The following is a 21,008-nucleotide window of genomic DNA, read 5'->3' as shown; positions in this document are numbered from 1 at the left end:
AAAAAAATACAGAGATAATTGCCAGTTGATAATGCACCTTTCCTAAGTATCTTTTACTCTGGATCAGACATTTTTATTACAATTTAATGCCTCAAAATAATCTATTTACAAAGGGGAACTTCATCATAGAGTAAATACAGTATGAGTAGCCTTTATATTGTTTGATGAGAATATTTCTTTCTTGTGCTTGCAAATTAATTCCTATAATTTACGTTTTATGAAGATTCACACTTTCTTCATTAGCCTCCCTTTATAATGTAAAATAGGATGGTGCATTATGTACAAGGCACATCCACTGATAGTGATAAAATACAAAATGTGTACTGGCAGAGGACTCCATTGTAAAAAAGATATTTATATTTAATCTAATAGAATGGTGACCCTACCATGCATTAAAGATAAATTGAGTTTGCCATTTTACCAAATTATCCGTACATCATTCCATGCTGAAGCAAACATGTTTAAAAATGGAAAGGGGATCAACATGTATGACAAGCAACTTTAGAGATGGATTAAGATCAAAGAGAATTACTGAATTCTCCAAGAAGGTGATAGAATTAAGAAGTCGACAAACTCAAGCATGTTATCAAAACTAACATGCCATTAGAGATTGTAGCCACCATCTGTAGAGATACTCTAATTCCATGTTTCATTTTACTTACTTTTACTTATAAAATTTTAAGATAAACTCATATTGGATACTCTCCAAATGATCATTGTGCGCGGAAGATGTCATCAATTAACCCTGAATTAAGGGCAAAGGTTACCATAAATAAATTTGCTCACCCAGGAACTCATCCTCTAGCCCATGGACAAAAGCACCACAAGCCCCACTACTTCCCAACAAATTGACTGAATCTGCATCCACCATTTCCCGAGGTATGTCATCTGCCCACCTTTTCCCAGTGGACCATTCTCCTGATGTCACCGACTCCCATTGCCTCTCATGAGCACTCCTTTTCTTCTGCAGTGCATTGTAAGAAGAAAGAAATAATAAAGACATCATTTCCACCATAAAACTTCACACTGAGCTGTGCCAGGGGCAACAAACCAACACTTAATCATTCAATCATAGCAAAACCAAAATAGAAAAACAGGGCACATGGCACAGCTAATAGCCAATTACTACCAAATGTGTACCTTCAATCAACTTATCAACTATACATAATAATAATAATAATAATATACTTTATTAATCTTATAATCATATTCACATACGGTAGATGTCGTCATTTCGGAACATACAGTTGTTCCTAGATAATGTAGTATACAGCACAATATACAATCACATAAAATACTTATTTGAAAATATTTGCATACATACACCTAGTATTCTACTCACGCTAGACCTTATAATTTTAGGCTAGTAAAGTCGAGCTCATAATACTCCTCTATTGAGTATAAAGGATTGGAGGTAAGCCAATCACGCAGCACCCTACGGAACACTACATTGCGGGCTGACTTTACAGATTTTGGAAGCATATTAAACAATTTGATAGGTAGACCTTCAACTTTGTAAGTCCTGTCTAGCCTACAATATGGAAAATCCATATTAGACTTTGCTCTGGTATTATGGCAGTGAACGTCAGCCCTAGTGGAGTACATACTCGTATTTTCTTTTACATGAACTAATGAATAGAATATACATAAATTGTAGATAGTCATAATTTTTTAATTTAAAAAGAGAGGTCTACAGTGTTCAAGTGGACTTGAATCAGATATGGTACGGACTGACTTTTTCATATAGATTATATCACAGATTTTACAATTTTAACAATGTGCTTAATCATTCATATCAGTGATCTGTGCTGCTGCAGATCATCATCAGGCCTGATGATGATGCTCAGCATCGAAACCATGGTCTTAGGGCATTAAAACTGTGCGGAACAGTAAAGTTTCTGTTATTTTTTACCCTCATCATGAAGGAATTCCACAAAGTTAAGCCTGAAACTGTTGACAGATTTTTGTGATTTAGTGTACTTGAGAACAAAACCTGACGATGAGGCAGGGATTGCCTATGCGTGGACTGTTTCAGCATGGAAAAAATAGAACCCAATGCAAACACTATACCAGGTGAATTCACAAAATACTGCACGTCAAATCATTCGATGACACTGAAGACAACTTGTCAAAAATTGAATAAGGTGCACTATATGACTGGACTCAAAGAAATGGCAAATACAAAGAGAGAAGAGGGAGGTGGGTAGTCATTGAACTTTTTTGGTTATACTCTTAATGCTAGAATATTACAGAGGTACGAGGGTGGTCCCATAAGTACCCAGCCTGACCTAGAGATGGCGGTGGTTGTTTGAAAAATATCACTGCCTTATAAAGTATGCAATCTACTAAGCATATCTTTCAAGCTTAAAGACTCCATATTGTTTAGCATTTGTTTGGCAGCCATCAAGAGTGAACATTTTCAGTGAATTTGAGAAAATGGAGAAAATTGGTCATGGTTCTGTGATACAATACTTTTATTTGAAAGGCCTCGGCGCAACCAATATAAAAGTTAAACTGGATTCTACTCAGAGTGAGTGTTTATAACAGTTAAATATTAAGTAGCAGAGTTTAAACGAGGCCGTACGCGCTGTCAAGACGAGCATTACATTGTTCGAGCAAATCAGGTGACGACTCCAAAAATGGTGAAGAAAATCCACAAAGTGATACTGGATGATCGTCGACTGAAAGTGCGCAAGCTAGCAGACATAGTGGGCATTTCAGAAAGTGTGAAACATTGCATATTAACTACATAATTCACTGCATCCAAAAAGATGGAGATGGGTGGTGCGTTTGCTCACACTTGAGCAAAACCGGAGATCGAGATGGTGCGGGGGCGAATATACTGGCTTCCCACCCAGAAGGCATGGGTTCAAATCCTGGCGGTGTTGAATATTTTTCAGAGGTATCTTGATCCCTACTTGAGGTGCTTTGTGGAGGGCACTTTGAGTGAGTACGCCTTCCGTCAGATGGGACGTTAAGCTGCGGACCCCTTGGGCCCTTTCATTAAGAGTAGGATGATGTCGACGCAATGTTCCTCTCCGCCCTTCATCCTTTCCTGTCCATCCCCTAAGGCACAAATGACCTCAGCTGTCGGTCGCCTTCCCTTAATACTACTACTACTTGAGCAAAATCAGTGTTGTGAAGATGCTTCAATTGAGTGTTTAGCAAAGCTTCACAGCAACAAAGCAGAAATTTGCACGTTTCATAACCATGGATGAAACATGGGTCCATTACTTCACACCCGAGACAAAAGAACAATCAAAACAATGGATTCAAAAGGGAGAACCACCTCCAAAGAAGGCGAAGACCATTTCATCTGCAGGCAAGGTCATGGCATCGGTTATTTGGGATGCGCGTGGGATAATTTTCATTGACTATCTTGAAAAAGAAAAACTCTCAACAGCGAGTATGATGCAAACTTATTGCAACGTTTGAGCAAAGAAATCATGTCAAAGCGGCCGCATTTGCCCAAGAAGAAACTGTTAATTCATCAAGACAATGCACCATCTCATAAATCCATAATTGTAATGGCCAAAATTCATGAATTAAATTTTTAATTGCTACCTAATGCAACCTATTCGCCAGATTTATCCCCCTCGGATTATTTTCTGTCCGCAAACTTGAAAAAATGTCTTGGCGGTCAAAGATTTTCCAACCATGAAGAAGTGATGTTGTCAGTCGATGGCTATTTTGAGGAGCGAGACAGTTCTTATTAAAAAAGGGGTATCGAACTTATTGAACATCGCTGGGAAAAGTGTATAGAGCTGAAAGGAGATCATGTTGAAAAGTAAATACATTTTTTTTCCACAATTTTTGTGTTTTCTTTGTTGAGTCGGGTAGTTCTGGGACCACACTCGTAAAACTTTTCAAGTCAATATGCCATATCCCTTGGGGAGAGATGTCATTTGAAATTTGAAGTTATCTTCCTACTGCAATAAAGTCATTGCTTCCTTGCAAGATTTATTGTTCCATACATTGTGCTTTTGTTAGCTCCCTTTGCAGATGAATTATCATAAATATTGTTATTTGGATCACTTCATTAAATTTTCACAGTAAAGTTGGCTCCGTGGAATAAATTTATATAAGGTGAATAAAGATGTACCAAAAGACCCGAAACATCAAAATACAGTGGAAATTAGAATATTCTGATGCTTATAATTAAAAGTAACACTATTTTGATGCTAATATGCAGATTGTGCATTTTACAAATAACTACGTGGCACCTAAGTTTATAGGACACTTGGTATTGGTTACTGAGAAAAGCTGGCACTGACCTCCAACAATATTTAATATCTAATAGAGTTAAAGTCATACTTGTTCGACTAAGAAAAGCTTGAGATAAATTATACACCAATTACCTAGTAATTTAATCATTCTGCTCTCTTCTTTTTAAATTTAAACCCACTAATGCCAAACAAGAATCAGCGCATCAATGACTGAAGTTTAACTAACAATCTTCTAAAAATTTCAAAAATGTCGGCATTTTCAGGTGTTTAAATGATTTACCATTACTTTTCAAATCTAGACAAAACCTGATGTCCTTTTCAGAAAATATTCTACATGAATATCCTCACTTTCCTGCCCTTTTAGATCATATATTCCATCACATTTTATATCATATATGTCTCTATATATTGAAACAAACACCAAGTATAAAACTTACACGCATGTTGGACATGAGCTTTTTGTCCAAGGTCTGCTGCAAAAACTTTGGGCTCACGTGGGTCATTGTACCCAATAAACTGGCAGCTTGAGTCCTCACTTTCATGGAGAGGTCATTTATAGTATTACAAACTTTTCCAAATGCATCGTCCACCAAACGGATCTCCTCTTCACTGTTGGGCAGCACGATGATACTAAAATAGAAACACATTTATTTGCTGCCATTAATAGAACTCCGCAGTGTATTTAGATAACTTTTCAGTTACACTTAAACAGTTGAACACATAAGAGCAATCACGGAAGATTTAAAATAAGAAGAATAATTCTGAGGGGACAAAAATGTTGATAATCAATCACTAAGTGCCAAAGATATCATTTCACATCCTCTAAATACTCTGGACATTTCTGAATTGCGATGACTTAAAAAGAACCATAAAGCACTATATTATACAGGGCCGCACCCAAAAGTGGTAGGACTGATTTTCCCTGGCGCGAACGGAGAGGTGGAGGGGGGTCTGCCTGGTAGGGTAAGGTGGAGGGGGCTCGAATGTGGACAGAGTGAGGACACTACTGAACACAGACCACCAGGGGAGACTGTGAATGCAAACTTTTATGTGCAGGTGCTCACCCGCCTCCGAGAACTCGTGAAAAGAGTCCGACCGGCCATCGCAAACTGCTGGGTGCTTCATCATGACAACACGCTGTGCCATGGCGCGCTCGTCATCAGACAGCTCCTGGCCAAATATGGCGTTGCCACGTTGCCGCACCCACCCTATTCTCCCGATCTGGCACCACCGGACTTCTTCTTCTTCCCCCTGATGAAAAGACAGCTCAAGGGACGACGTTTTGACTCGATAAAGGCCGTTCAAGAGGCCTCGACAAGGGTCATCAGCGGCATCCCCAAAGAAAATTTCCAGCCGGCGCACGGGGAATGGGAGCAACGTTATACTAAGTGTGTAGCAGCTCAAGGAGCACACTTTGAAGATTATTAAGTCGCTGTAAGTATATAGTCAATAAAATTCTTGTAAAAAAATCAGTCCTACCACTTTTGGGTGCGACCCTGTACATCAATATACCATATAAACCCCCAAACTCCCAAATGGCCCTTTTTTCCCTGGATATCATCAACAAATACAAGGGTTTACACAAGCTGAAGGTCATTTCTAATCACTCTGGCCTTATCTGAAGTCCCTGAGGTACATGAATCAAGCCCTCCTCTGCCTTATTGGCCCTTAAGCACAGCATTGGAGGTTAGAGGGAGAGTGAACTGCATGCTTGCTTACCATTCAAGGCCATGGGTAATGCCCTCACCTGCCAACCCAGAGGTCACGGGTTTGATTCATGGCCGGGTGAATTTTTCTCCACCTAGGGCTAGGGTGAACGTAAATGTCTTTAATGTAATGTCTAAGACTAAGGTGGAAGAATGGACTATAAGTCTCAATCTCACCCAACTAAGCTGGTAAATAAATAAATATGTAGGGTATGCTTCTAGATATGTACCTATGGTTTGGCAGATATATTGACAGGATTTGAATTTGCTACATGCATATTTGCCTATAGTTCAAACTAGATCCTAAAATGAATAGTCGCAAAAAGTGACAGCGTTTAATAGAATGTGAAAAACTGACAGTAATCTAAGGTGCTGAAAAATATGAAATCATTCTACAGGACTAAATTAAGATGCACTGGAGTCTTGCATAAGGAATTGAAGGAAGAAACTGGCTGTACTTATCAGTACTAATAAGAAAAGAAGTACCTTTAAGGAAAAATCAGCCAGTTTTCCCATTTCTGAATACAGGCAGGTCAATTATGTGCACAAATAAATAGAAGACCATTTGGTTATGCAAATGATACCTATGGAAATGGCTAAAACTTATTATATACCAGACAGCAGCACTATTCATTGACTATTTTTTATGTTGATGAAATGAATTACATGGGGGTTTTCAAAATATTCTGTTCATTACCATAGATGTTAAAACAAATGCTTGTACTTCCATTAAGTATTAGCATCTCAGTCAATTTTCAAGTATTTCAAATTTTATCTCACAATCTGATGATCAAAAATAGGGTACAGATGGTGTACCGGTGCACATGGCTTATATGGCCCGCTTATTCAAGAGAATTCACAACATAATGCAGCCACTCTTCAATTGTTGAACACCTAAATTCATTGACTGAGACTAACATTTGTATATCCCTGCAATGGTTAGGCGATAAGACACTTCCATCATGTGGAAGAGGCAATGCACCCTTTGCACCCCTCTCCCTCCCTCTTTATAGATTTGAACCATAATCACCGCTGAAGAATGCCCAACCCCAGGAGTGACAACTAGGCGGCCAACAAATAGATGGCTTCCAATTCCAAGTGTTTTTCCAAATATTATGGATAAGAAGAAGGATTTATGATACTGTTTTTACTTCAAAGGTTCCTTGATGTTATCTAACAGACACTGTTAAAATTAAGTGCACAAATATTTTAGCATTTTCCCCTGTAATATACACTCATGGGTACATTAACTCAATAAACTAAAATAGTTTTAAAAATTTGAAGGGTCACCTAAATAAAATCCTAATTATGGTATAGATGTATGTTTGGAGTTTGAGGGGCGGTGATGAAAAAATTGTTGACAGCATCATGGTGCCTTAATGCATTTTTGCTACCTGTATTCAGTACATTCAAATATGTAAATAGCTATTGATGCATGCCCACTACAGTTTTTAGAAGGAAGTCACCATGGCCTGCCAGTAATAAATTTAACATCAGAGAATGTCATATGTTAAGAGCAAAACTTCCCTTTTAAGTAGAGTGAATGAATTCTTAACATAATTGCTGAAAATAAAAAAAAAACAAATGGGACCAGTACGAGTGAATGTAATTCCTAAAAAATTATTTGCCATAAAATTGAAAATTATTTGCCATGTATTGAATGAACAATGGCATATTAAACCCTTCCCAAGTTCTATTGGAATGGATTCAAATGTTAAGGAGGAAGGGTTCGAGAGCAATGCATTGCCTCATTCACAATGGCTATTTCGAGCATTGAGTTCAGACCTCCACTATGAGGGAGACTTTAAACATTCCATTCCTTTTTCCAAGGTTATTCTAAAATGTTAATTTATACTTACTTTTCTGGATATGTTTGTGCCAGGACCCATATCAGCTTCAATGCTGCCTGGCGAACAATTTCATAGTCATCTTTCAAAGCCTTGCAAACTTCTGAATACACACCTGCGTCTAGTTTTAAACCACGTTCATGCAGAGATAACTAAAAATTCAAAACACAATTTTCAATGAGTTTTCATTTAGTTTTTAACTCAATAATCTTGAGTTAAAAACCACTTTCAATTTCAAATTAACATTTAGTTAATGATAATATTTTTATTGCCCACAGGCCTTACTTATCAAGTAGATATAGGTGTTGTCAAACACAAAGAAAAGTACAAAATACAGGTACATTTCAATGCTATGAACATGCTTAAAAAAGAGCATATACATTTAAGTACATAATAAAAACAATGCATTACTACTGCTTGTCATTTAAAAATTTATTCAATGAATTAATTAAGAGTTTCCTGTGTTTCAATTTGAAATAATTTGAGACAAAATGTATAAAAATGAAAAACTTAGACTTGTCTAGCAAGCTAAATAAGTTTGGTAAAATATTTATAATATTATTAATGTCATTTATGAGTTTTGCTGAAGGAGTTACCAGCAATTTACATAACATATAAATATAACCCAAAAAATACAAAAAATTGATGACAGGCATCTCATAAAAACTCATTTACACAGTACAGAAACAATTACTGTGTAGTGCATTTTCACTGCACTTATTTTATCTGAATACGAGATGACTAATTTCTATTTCTATAAGGGAAGTTGTACTATATAATACTGCATTAGGATTATTGTATTCAAAATCATTGCATTTGTTTCTATAAACAAATATTTGGTGCTTAAAATGAAACACTTGAAGTATGCACCCTAAATTTACATAACCTTTCCTTGTGCCACCATTCCATATTCCACCAAGTTGTATTGACAGAAAAACACACCACAATAACTTTTTAACGGTTTATTCAAAGTAGGATTTGAACCTTGACCCCCTGTCCAGTAGCCATGCACTCAGCCAACAAGGCATCAAGTATTTCTAATGACCCACTACTAAGAAAAGATAATACAAAATGATTTCATAAAGTTGAATTAAAATTTTTTCATCATTTTGGGCATCATGGAAAAAACCTTTGATAATGCTTGAAACCTCAATTAACTCTGCTCCCCCACTGAGAGGTAACAAGCAGGTTTCATGTGGTCCCTCCTCTCAATGTCAAATGCCTCCCCCCGATTGCTGGATAGAATAACCCAACTTTCCTATCACTTGAAAGTTATATTAAATTGTAATAGAAATAAACTTCATAAAAAATACCATGAAGTTAGTCAATCAAAGATATTTTTCAACTCTTTTACAAATTTTCAATCATATACGCTTGCAAAGTGGATGAACATCAGCCAATGAGAGCTAGAGTTGTATTTGACTCTATTCATTCCAAGGAAGAAACAATCAGTTACAATCTTATACTTTTATTTGGATCCCCTGAATAGCATGCCCATAAGAGTAAACTTCTTCCCCTAAGGATTATCTTTACTGTTTTCTTCAAGTGATTTCTGAAGGAGAACTATTTGAGTAGGTTGGTGGTTAATTGTGAAAGGATAGCTGGTCTTATGGTAGAAACCTGTAATTAACACTCGCCAAAATAAATTTATTATCATGGGAGTCTAAAAAATTCAAGGAAGGCTTAAACACAAAGATGATTGTTATAACGAGGACCAAAATGAAAAGTGGAAACTTATGAAAAATGGATATGCTATTTGATACTGACTCTACTAATCTTGATGGAGAGGTAAAATCACTGAGACATGGTTTTTAAAGGACCAGCATGAGGAATCCTGCCGCTAAACAAATCATTCATATTTAAAAGTATTTTTAAGTATTTGAGTGGCTAAGTCTCAGTTCCAAGTTGCTTTCTGGTGATTGCTAAACATACCCTGAGGTAAAATTCAGTGCACACCACTCAGATTTACATTTCTCCAAAGCCTCAGTTCAAAATTTTTAGTGAATTTATGGGCCTCTTAAAAATTCTTACAGATCCGTAAACCAAACACAAAGGTACTCTTGCCTGAATGACATAATGGCCGAATGATTTTCCTAAATTTTGAGAATATCAACTACCATTATGCAAGCCTAATTAGCTGCTGATCTAGTGACATGACGAGATCTGTGGCTCTTGAGTACGTGATACGGGAAGCACAATAACTTCTCAAGCCTTTCCTTGAAGGGCCTTTACATTAATACACCTCAACTCGCCTCCTTATTAGAAGATTGTTTTCATCAGGTTGGATACATATGACAGAACACATTACACAACTGAACTCAGTAATTTATTGTTCTTCGGAATCATATTTCAATTTTTTTGCAGGATGTCATATCATTTAAGCAATGAAGATGGTTCTAGCATTTTACTGCTTTAATCCTTACTTACAGGCAAAAAATGTGTATTCATTTGGTATACATGTACAATAGTTTTGAAGGATCACCTGAAGGAATTGAAAAGCAGGAAATGAAAAAACTACCTATCTATTCTTGATGTAATAGAAGTAACTTAAGGTTTTCCAGAAACAAATAACAGAAGAGGCAAATAGGGACAGTAATAATTGCAACAGTTTTTGCTGTGAAGTCACTACTGAACAATGTTGGCAGAGAATGTCATTTTGTCAAGACATTAAACAATAGAACATAGAATTATGACTGAGACAAACCATTGCTTTGAACGCTGCACTGCGGACTCGAGGTTCCTGACTGTGAGTGAAGTCCCCGACCAGGTGAATCATCGACTGAGTTACATCGGCAGGTCCCCCTACTGGCAAGAGGGATCCGATCAACTCCAGGCATTTGCACTTGACAGAATGACTAGTGTCCGTTAGATACTACAATAAAAAATATGCAATTAGATGAATACAGAAAAATAATTAACTTTATTTATTTATATCAATTCGATTCAACAGAAAATTAGATGGAAGACATTTTACACTCACAAACATCCAGACCCTAGGTGAAGGAAAACCCACCGAGGTATCAAACTCGCAACTTCTGGAAGAGCAAGCAAGGGCCCTCGCCTAGCTTACCCACCACCTGGTATTAGAGTACAGTTGCATAGTTGGGGCTAGGCTGGCTTTGCAGAATAGTTATACATATAGTCTATTTGGAAAATATTCTCTTAACATTTTCTGAGCATTTAATGATGCAGGGAGCTCCAAAAATGACTGGCATAGATCTTCACAGTCAGACACATGTTATAACTCATTTACGTACATTAATTCCAGAAATAAACCTCCAAATTCCTTGGTGCCACCTCGGCTGCTCCTTAGGAAGATGCCTCAGGTTGGCTCACTTCCCTACGCCATTAGCAAATGCCACTAATACATCCGAGTTTTGAGTTCAGGGGATCAAGAAATTCATGTTTAACTGTTATATGACCAGCTAACTGGTGCATTAGGCATTTCATGATTCAGCCTCAGGAAACATGTAGGCACAGAGATGTGTTCAAATGAACACATATCCATGCCTACACGCTGATACAATTGCCAAGTCTTCTAAACCTAATAATGCACTTTAAGTAGGATTGACTTGCTTATGCGAGTCCTTTTCTTCATTAAGAATGGATATAAGCTAGGTAACATTTGACCACTGGGGCACTGGGAAATTATAACCAGCAAAATGCCTATCTTTCAAAGTTAGCTACGAGTGACAACGTGAAATGGTGCCAGGTGAAAGATAAACCCAGCAGAATGCTACATCAGATTAAATACATTGCATTTTTCAATAGCATGGTACAAAATGTCTATCCTATGGCATTTATATAATTCATGCCACTATAGAGAAGCAAATGCAAAATATGCTTAACAAACAAATGCAAAGTGAACCAGAGAGGCATTGGTAAAGCTCAACGAAGTCATATTTACAAAAACATCAATGATGAAAGGAAGCAAACTGCATAATCACCTGTCTAAAGAATTTAGCCATTACAGGAGGCAACATATTGTTGCATAAAATACTTGCTAATAGAGTTAAGCATCAATATCCTTCATAGTATATGCAGTGAATGGTTGAAAGAACAACATATAGTTCTACAAGCAGTTACGAGTAGATATTACCATGATAGTTTTAAGAGGATCATCAGTTTAAGCTTTGCAATGCCAAAATACATACAAAAATTCCATTAAGGTACCATATCATATTACACATCCTCATGACTCAGATAAATAGAGTTGAAGAAAGAGTTGCACTTGAAATTTGCTGAAATTGCATATATTCTAATGGAATCTCTCAGAGATGAAACAGACACATTGGTCACAGCTCTTTGTTTTGATCTTCAAAAGGCAATGATGACACCCAACTTAAAACAAATGCAGAATATTATTAATGATAATTGTGAACTTTTTAACTTCTTTGTACACAATGTGATATTGAATAGTGTCAATTTATTTATGGCATGAGAGTCTACATGCACTAAAACAACATTAATATCATGCATGCTATGAGAAAAAAATTGTTTTGCGATAACTGTGGGGGGAAAAATAAAAATGTTGGTGGTTCCTACGTGCCTTCAAAAAATAGATGAGGGAAATTTTCAAGACATTGCAAAATTTTTCATAACCTTACATTCAACTTCGATTCATTCAACAAAAACTCTGACATCTTAAATGATCACACTGACTGGCAGTGAAACTCCAACCCTTCGATTCATAATTGCAGTGAGAAGAGTTTCACCTTAGGATGGAAGGAGAAAGGTGCATGCGATGCCATAGCAGTAAAGAAATCACCAGCAGAAAAGAAAAGGGTGCAATCATGATATATCTCTCTCTTCTGTAGATTTCAGGAAGGTGCTCATTGAGTGAACTTGGTAGAATGAGAGATTGTAACTGGGAATATGAGTTGTATAGGAGTTGATTGGAGGAAGAAGTGGATTATCAGTAACCTGTTCATGTATCAGACCACTTAGGAGTGTCTGGTGGATGGAGAGTCAGGAAAGTCAGTCTAAGGAACAGGAGCAAGAGAAGGGCACTCATTATCACTCATGTGTTTCAACGTGTAAGTGGAGGAAATGGTAATGGACGCATTGGAAGAACTGAAAATAGAATAAGAGTCTGCGAAGAATTCATAAAGTCAGTTAGGTGTGTGGAAAGCAAGCTTTAGTTAGCCTATCAATCAAGGGGTTCCAAGTATTGCTAAAATTATAAGAAAGTCAGTGTAATAGGCAAGGGATGAGAATTACTGCAAACAAAACATGAGCTTAGATGTGTTTGAGAAAGAAGGCTAAATTAAATATTAAGAAAGGAGTTGATCACCTTGAAAAGGTGAACGTTGACATATCTTGGAAGAGTTCAGGACTGAATTGGTCAAAGTAGTAGGGACATAAGAAAAAGAATCACTACATTAGGCAAAGAGGCTTTAACAAGGAGGGAATTGATGGGACGGTGGTTGAGTGAGGATATCAAGAAAAGACACGTTAAGACTTTAATATCGAGCATGGCATTGTGGGGCACAGAAACATGGTTTTTGAAGCAAGATGATGGATAGATCTTTATTTTGAGGCAAGATTGAGACTATAGAGTCCCTTCTACCACCTAACCCTTAGGTCATGATAGGTGTACATTGGAGGCTTTTGAAATGGAAGGTTGTAGAAGGTTATTGATAACTTTATAGCATGTGGTTTTGTAAGGCAAAACATGCAGAAACATGGTCATCAAAGCAAAATCATAAGCATAGATTATGGAGGCTTTTCAGATATAGGTTGTTATTATTATTATTACTTTTTATTTGCCCAGAGATCACAATACAAAAATACCAGGTAGGTGGTGTATGTACATGATATAAGGCACGTCAAAAAGGAGCAAAGACACAGGCTAAATTAAGATACATAAAAGAAATGATGCTCATAGTTACATAAATGTTTGGCACAAACCCATGAACATTGGCTGTAACATGCACATACAATATCAAATTCAGAAAAATCATTGATACCCAACATGAATCAGACCTTGACCATTGCTAGAAACTAAAAGTATGAACTTACTGGTTGGGAATATTGTTGAGGTATTCGTCAACCGAGTAGAACATATTACGCTGTAGAAATCTTTTTAATTTATGCCTGAATGCAGCAGTTCCCTTTGTATCCTTGATACTTTTGGGTAGTTTGTTATACAATCTGATGCCCATTTCATTGGGTCCTAATTTCAATGGTCAAGTTCTTATATTCCCATAATGGAAGTCATTCCTGCCTCTGGTGTAATGATGATGATAGGCAGAGTTAAGAGAAAAGTTGCCAATGTTATTTTTTATATATAGAATTAAAAACATGATGTAGATGCACGGGAGTGGTAGCCAATTTAATTCATGGAAAATAGGCCTTGATGGAGCATTGTGAGGTTTCCTGGTGATGATTCTAATAGCTTTCTTTTGCATTTTAAAGATGGTTTGAGAAATAGCAGCTGATCCCCATAATATTATACTGCAGGTTATATTTGAATAAATTTCCCCATAGTATAAATTGAGTGGTACAGTTTTACTTGTAGTTTCATAGAGGTGTCTTAATAAGTAGCAAGTTGAACTGAGCTTGTGTTGAAGGGCTTTTACATGAGTATCCCAAGAAATATTTGCACATAGCGAAATACCTAGAAATTTGCATTCTGTCGCATGCTCAATTGATAGGTCATTGATTTTTACGATCAGATCATCTGACACGGTCTTATTGCACGTAAAGTATACTATTTTACTTTTATTTACATTTAAGTCTAGAAGGTTGTTTGTACACCACTTGTTTATTGCAGGTGTGACAGACTTAGATTTTTCCACAAGGCTGGGATATGTTTGTGTTGATATTATTACATATTGTCGTCAGCATACAACACTGGTATTATTCCATCATTATTTGGTAAGCAGTTAGGTAGGTCATTGATGTATATCAGAAAGAGGAGTGGCCCAAGGGTTGAGCCTTGTGGAACACCTTTGTTAACTTTTTAACTTTGAACACCTTAGTTAACTGGTATGCTTCAGATGAATATTTTGACCTATCAACTGATAACACTACTTTCTGAGTGCGATTATGAACATAGGACTTCATCCAGTTTAGAGGAATTCCTCTAATTCCTATTCTATTGAGTTTAATTAGTAGTCTATTGTGATTAACATTACCAAAAGCCTTTGACAAGTCAAAAAACATCCCAAGAGTTTTGCGTTTAGCATCTAATGAATTAAGTATGCTGTCGATTGCCTAACATATGGCAGTTGTGGTTGACCTTTCAGATCTAAATCCATGCTGAGAAATTGAAAGTAGGAAGTTTTTTTCGAGATAAGATGCTATTTGCATATACATGGCTTTTTCGAATATTTTAGCAAATGTATTTTGGACCGCTATTGGTCTGCAGTTGTTCAAATCATTGACACAACCATGGTTTTTATACATGGGCACTACTTTTGATTCTTTTAAGTGGGATGGGAAAATCCCTTGCATCAAAAATGCATTAATTAAAAATAATAGGGGTGCTTTTATGACTTCAGAACAATGATGAACAACTGTACACGGAATTTCATCCGGGCCAGCACTGGATTTGTCTCTGAGTGAGGAGACAATAGTTTTTAGATTGGTTTCAGAACAGGGCTTGGCAAACATTGATGATGGTGCATTTGCAAAAGGCACATGGTGGGGAGAAGGTGAGGAGAAGGATGAAAAAGGTGGAATGGACAGAAATGAAAACAAACAAGGAGGTTTTCATTTATCTTGTCTTAACAGTCTTAGTCGACCCTTGGCAACCCTTTGATTGATTGGCAAACTAAAGTTTGTTCTCCACATATCTAATTTTATGAATTTTTCACAGACTTTCATCCTATTTCTACTTCTTCTCAAGCCTCCATTTCCTATACATGGAAAAGTATGGGGGATAATTGAGCGTGAAGAGAGGGGATTGTTGAGAGAAATTCGAATGAGTCAGAAAAGATGTTCATTTTGACTGGCAATGGAAGTTTGAAGACTGTTATAGAAGAAAGGATGTTAGGCAAGTGGAGCAGGAGAGAGAAAAGGCTATGTATTATGTATGCTGGATAAAATGATAGAAGATAGACACTATTCAAAATGGAAGAACAGTTTTATGTAGCATTTGGTTACAGGTTGTGTCTTGCTAGATAAAGCTAAGATATGTAATGATTATTGGTCAATGTCCATCCAAAACCTTAAATGGTAGACCAACAATGATGATGACATCGTGCTTAGGTCCTCAGTTAAAACTGTGTAATTTTTCAGAAAAGCATGTAGATAAAATTGATTGAATTTTTCTTGAACAAATGAACTTCCTGCAATTTAGATGTCTAGCTTTTACAACTTTAAATGCACAAAACAAGTTAATAAATATATTTAAAAAACCATAAACAGTTATCAACCCATAGGTTGGTTTGATAGATGAGAGTAGAGCTCATTTAGTAGTAAGCCCAACAACATGAGGAATCCACACATTAGGGGGGGGGAACCAGTTCTTTTCCCTGCACCAACTATGGTTTTCCAGGAAATTCCAGTACCCGGAAAATCCCACAGCTAGGGTGAAGCTGGTGGTGCCCAGAGGCATGCCCAGGAATTAAACAGGGGCCCTCTGGTCACTAGACCAACGTTCTACCCCTGGACTGCTACATCCCCATTATGTTTAAAAATAGATTAAAAAATACTATATTTATTCACCTGTTTGGCAATTAAGACAAGCTTCTGATGGGCAGGAAAATTGTCAGCCATGAATTTACCAAGCTTCATTAATGCTGTGACACCCTGCGATATCACCTTGTGAGATTCTTCCTTCCTCAAAAGCCGAATTATCTCTTCAATGATATTCTGAGAAAGTTTAATAAAGACTTTGCCATTAAAGTTTATTCCAAAAATTGCAACTCCATCATTGTTTAAGGTCCCAACAAAAATGAGGTGAAATTCATTAAAGAGTAAAAAATAAGCTCACTTGTATGTCAGCCCCTGGTTCTGTACCTATGGCACCAAAAAGAGAGAGTATTTTTGCCCTGACAGCAGGTTCAGGTTCTTTCTGAAAATGTTCTGCCAATTTTTTAACAGCCTCTGGCAGATCTTCTTCCTACAGCAATAATGAAAATGTGGTCTCAAACTTGAATACATGTATAAATTCAATACCGGAATCAAGTGGAAAACTATATATTTGAAAAAAAATTGTTACCTGAAACTGGAGTGTGTCTGATATCCTGAGGAGAACATCCAGAGCTTCATTGCTTGTTTTAGTCTTTTCTAGGAGTCCCATGAAAGGGGCTGCAGAACCACCACTCCATTGCTTTTTCACCAACCTCAATTTCTTTGGAGGTTTGGGTTGCTCCTAACAAAAATGAACAAACATTAGAGATAAGTATCAACTCTACTGTATAATTAATGAGGCAACCACTAAGTCAATTATTCTTAATTACCTGTATAACTTGACTGTACTCCGCTAGGGCACGTTTCTTTAACAATGCAGCCATTATGAATCAATTTCACAATTTGAACTCTTTGTCCTTATAAGGCTATCAACTTCATGTGCAATTAGCAATCACCACAAACCTAAAAAGGACAGAAGTCAACAGATGATCAATATCTATTAGCATACACTCAAAGGGAAGATATGTTTGGTTCATATTGATCGTTAATAGCTGGTTAATAATTGTCAATCCCCAGACTATATGCTATTACAGCAGTATTCTACTGGTCTAGGGTAGGTTCTTGATGGATCATGACACTACAGTATTTGTACAGGCTCACTTGAGTAATTTAGTCTTCCACGTTTTTAGGTAATTCCCTAGAAACTTTTGAAAATTAATTTCCTAAAATAATACTGAACTGTAGCCTCACTAAAAGGTCAAATAATCCTTGATGTTAATACTGATATGTGTAAGTTATAATTTCACTAACTTCACCACCCTTACGAAATCATGGAGATTCTGCCTATCAACACCAATTACATGGAATACAAAAGATTAATACATGTAATTCAATTAGATGAACAAAAAATAAAGCATTAAAGGATTTTCCCTCCTTATTGACTATGACATTGAGATGCTGATGACCCCAAATCTTCTTCCAAATAATTCTAATTTGAAATTTAATTTTGTTATCCCTTTTGATGGCATCTTAGCATGTAAATACATGTTTAAAATTTTAAGAAAAATTATTAATGTGAGCGGTCAACCGAGATCCTTGCATGAGAGAAAGCCAAGGAATTAGTCAGTGGAAGAATGTTGGATTTTAGGGCTGTTAATTTTTATTAATGAGCTGCTTAAAGGGGGGGATATTTTGCAATGAACGAAATATTTTGCATAAAACAAGTATTGTCATTTTTTAATATCAAATTGTTTTCTTGACACCAAATGGACATGTTCCTAATATTGTTTTTATGCTTATTAATAGAGTAGATGGAACATCATCGGAGTTCATTTTGAAAGTATCAGCATACATTGCTATTTGGTAAAGAAAGAGGTAGGTCATTGATAATTAAGATAGACAACACAACTAATTTCAAGTGGCAACGATCTGAAGGTATATTGTTCCCATCTGGGACCTGCAACTTAACTGAAGTATTTGTTGACGATTTGAAAGATATGACATAAACCATGAATGGCCTCTGCTTGAGATTTCAATGTATATTAATATTTCACAAATTGAGAAGTCAAAGGCTTTGCTAAGATCATAGAATGTGACAATTTGAAAAAAGTAGTACAGAGATTTTTTTCACCGATTGTTCACAGTTAGTCAGCAGAAAGCCTTATTCAGACTTGTGAATTAAATTGCTGAGCTTAGAGTCCACAAGGCTCAGTATTACGATAACGGCTGTTTATCATGACCTTTGACCAAGTATAGCTATAGTGATTTAACAATATTTGCAGATCACAAAAATACAGTAATTTCATGGGGAAATAGTAATGAACATAAGTACATTGTGCTTCAGCCTGAAATTATGAATAAATAGATAAAGAACGTACTACGGCCGAGTGCATGGAAAGAATGTAAAACCCAAAGCCGTACACTTAATATGTCCTTACGTTTAAGTGTACGGCTTTGGGTTTTACATTCTTTCCCTGAAATTATGAGTCAATGGTTTCCTGGCGTTCTTCCAATAATAAAATGATCGCCACAAGAGATGCATATTTACTCATTTCCACCCATTTGAAAAGAAGGTATTGACTGTACTATACTACTATACCATTTACGGGTATACATTTACAAGGTTTCTGGCAGTTCATATTGATAAAATGTCCTAAACACCTGCCATATATTCTCAATACTGTACACTGTGTCTGAGGAACACATTTATATTATTTTTACTTGAACTGGGAAACCCTCATGGACAATTTTTGCTCCAAGGTTGCCAGTCATCTCCTGAGAACACTTCTCTCCACCACAAAAAATTCCACAAATTGCTGACCTAGTACTATCAAAGACTTACGTTTTCTTTTTTCTTAAGTCCTTACGTTTAATCGTTCCACGCTGAGGATATTAATTTAAGTATCAACAATGAAAGAATTATGTTTGCATCCGATGCCATTTGTCTTTAGGACTAAATATTAAACAAACCCGTTTCTGGAATAATCCTTGCAATTATTTTTGCTCTTCTCTGCACACTGTGATGTACACAATTTGGTTCCTCCGTGTCAGTAGAGGCATGAAAATTCATATATCGTTCTATTTGTTCCTCCAGGGCATAATATTAGAGTGTTCTGGGAATAATCTGTAAGCGAGTTTAACAAAGTATCCTAAATTTAAAAAAAAGTTCATAGATGCATGCACACTTGGTGTTTCCTATCGGACACCATGTAGGCCCTCATTGAAAATATTGAACGTTCTTGCCATTCTGACTACATGTTTGCCGTATCTGTCTTCATCACGAACTACGTCACGCTTATCTTTCACGCTAACATCGACATTCACCTTTATTCAAGAAGAAATCGTAAAATCCACACTAGTCACCACAAATAAGTAATTTCATTTAAAAGCTCATTAGCAATGGGAGCCAAGATTTGTAACTCCTTAGCACAAACATTGAAAACGAGTGATAACTTATACATTTTCAGTAGAAATTAAAAAAACCTTCCAATGAATTGTTATTATTCACTGAAGTAGTTTTTAAATAACAGTCGTAATCCATTGTGTTTACATTATATATTTCAAAGTATATGTTCTTTTTTAAACATGTTCATACAGTCGAAACATACCTGCATTTGTACTTTTCATTGTATTTGACGAGTTCTACACCTGCATGATATTTACGGTCAGTCAACAATAAAAATATTATTATTATCAAGCCTCATCATAAACCCATGACACAGAGACGGATTTCATCATTTAGAGGCTCAAATACACACCTAGGGGTCGTCACGTGACATTTGTCCAAATTGTGACTGTCAACTGTTTAGCTACTGCTGCACTTACGGATTCAAAGACATTGAAAAGAAGACACCGTTCCTTCCAAATGTTAGTTATTCCATTGTAGTAATTACCGATAATTTCTCATATTACCGCTGATAACTTTGGCAATTCAATGCGCAAAGCTATGGTCAAAGTGCATGTTTAAATTTCCATGCTTATCTCACCCGTTTACATTATTTTTTGCCCGAATGAATATTAAGTCCAACTGATGTCGCTTTTCCAGTAGAAATTTTTAGTTGATTAGGAATGACAGGAAAATCGTAAAACTTGCGACATTAGACCTCAAAAGAGCACGTGAAGTTCTAAATGGAAATTATTGTCTAAAGTTCGCAAAGACATGGATTGTGAGGAATTTTATAGAATTCATGAAATTTTCTCGGGTCTTCCACTGGGTCAGGGCCAGATGATCTACCATAGGGCATCGAAACGTTGGCCAATATGGAACCCGAGAAAACTTAATAAAGCAAATACGCCGGGAAAGCATCAGATCTTACATGTTATAGAATAGTTGAGAGATTGTATTGATGAAAGTCCAAGCTGCATAAATATAATTATTCACAAAAATTAAAATAATATAGATATCTCACAAGGATAAAGATCTTCCTGGGAAACCATAACCGGCACTGGGAAAGGAACTGCCCTACCCTGATGTTTGAATTTCACACGCCGTATAGGGCTTAGTACTGGGTGAACTATATCATCTCCTACCAAACCGACCCTCGGGTTTATTACTGCGTTTATGTTTTTTTTATCTCACAAGGAAGGGCATTTCCGGGATTCTTATTAATACGATACATGAAATACTAATATTTTTAAAAAAATGTTTC

General features: G+C 36.4%; 1 protein-coding gene across 1 annotated transcript in view; it reads right to left on the bottom strand.

Moving 5' to 3' along the window:
- The window catches only part of IntS4 (integrator complex subunit 4), a 50,788-nt gene extending 30,702 nt beyond the window's left edge, over positions 1–20,086 (bottom strand). The window contains exons 1-9 of the mRNA XM_071584519.1: positions 19,968–20,086; positions 17,190–17,322; positions 16,949–17,101; positions 16,721–16,849; positions 16,453–16,599; positions 10,484–10,651; positions 7,792–7,931; positions 4,664–4,856; positions 787–964 (exon numbers count right to left, since the gene is read on the bottom strand). Coding sequence (XP_071440620.1) covers positions 787–964; positions 4,664–4,856; positions 7,792–7,931; positions 10,484–10,651; positions 16,453–16,599; positions 16,721–16,849; positions 16,949–17,101; positions 17,190–17,243 — 1,162 coding nt within the window. The 5' untranslated portion in view covers positions 17,244–17,322; positions 19,968–20,086. The remainder of the gene's footprint in view (positions 1–786; positions 965–4,663; positions 4,857–7,791; positions 7,932–10,483; positions 10,652–16,452; positions 16,600–16,720; positions 16,850–16,948; positions 17,102–17,189; positions 17,323–19,967) is intronic.
- Positions 20,087–21,008: the final 922 nt, after the last annotated feature.

The sequence above is a fragment of the Hetaerina americana genome, unplaced genomic scaffold, assembly GCF_022747635.1.
Source record: "Hetaerina americana unplaced genomic scaffold, ioHetAmer1.1.p SCAF_19, whole genome shotgun sequence".
Lineage (NCBI taxonomy): Eukaryota > Metazoa > Arthropoda > Insecta > Odonata > Calopterygidae > Hetaerina > Hetaerina americana.
The sequence above is the reverse complement of the archived record's forward strand: the minus strand, read 5'-3'. Positions and strand labels throughout refer to the sequence as shown.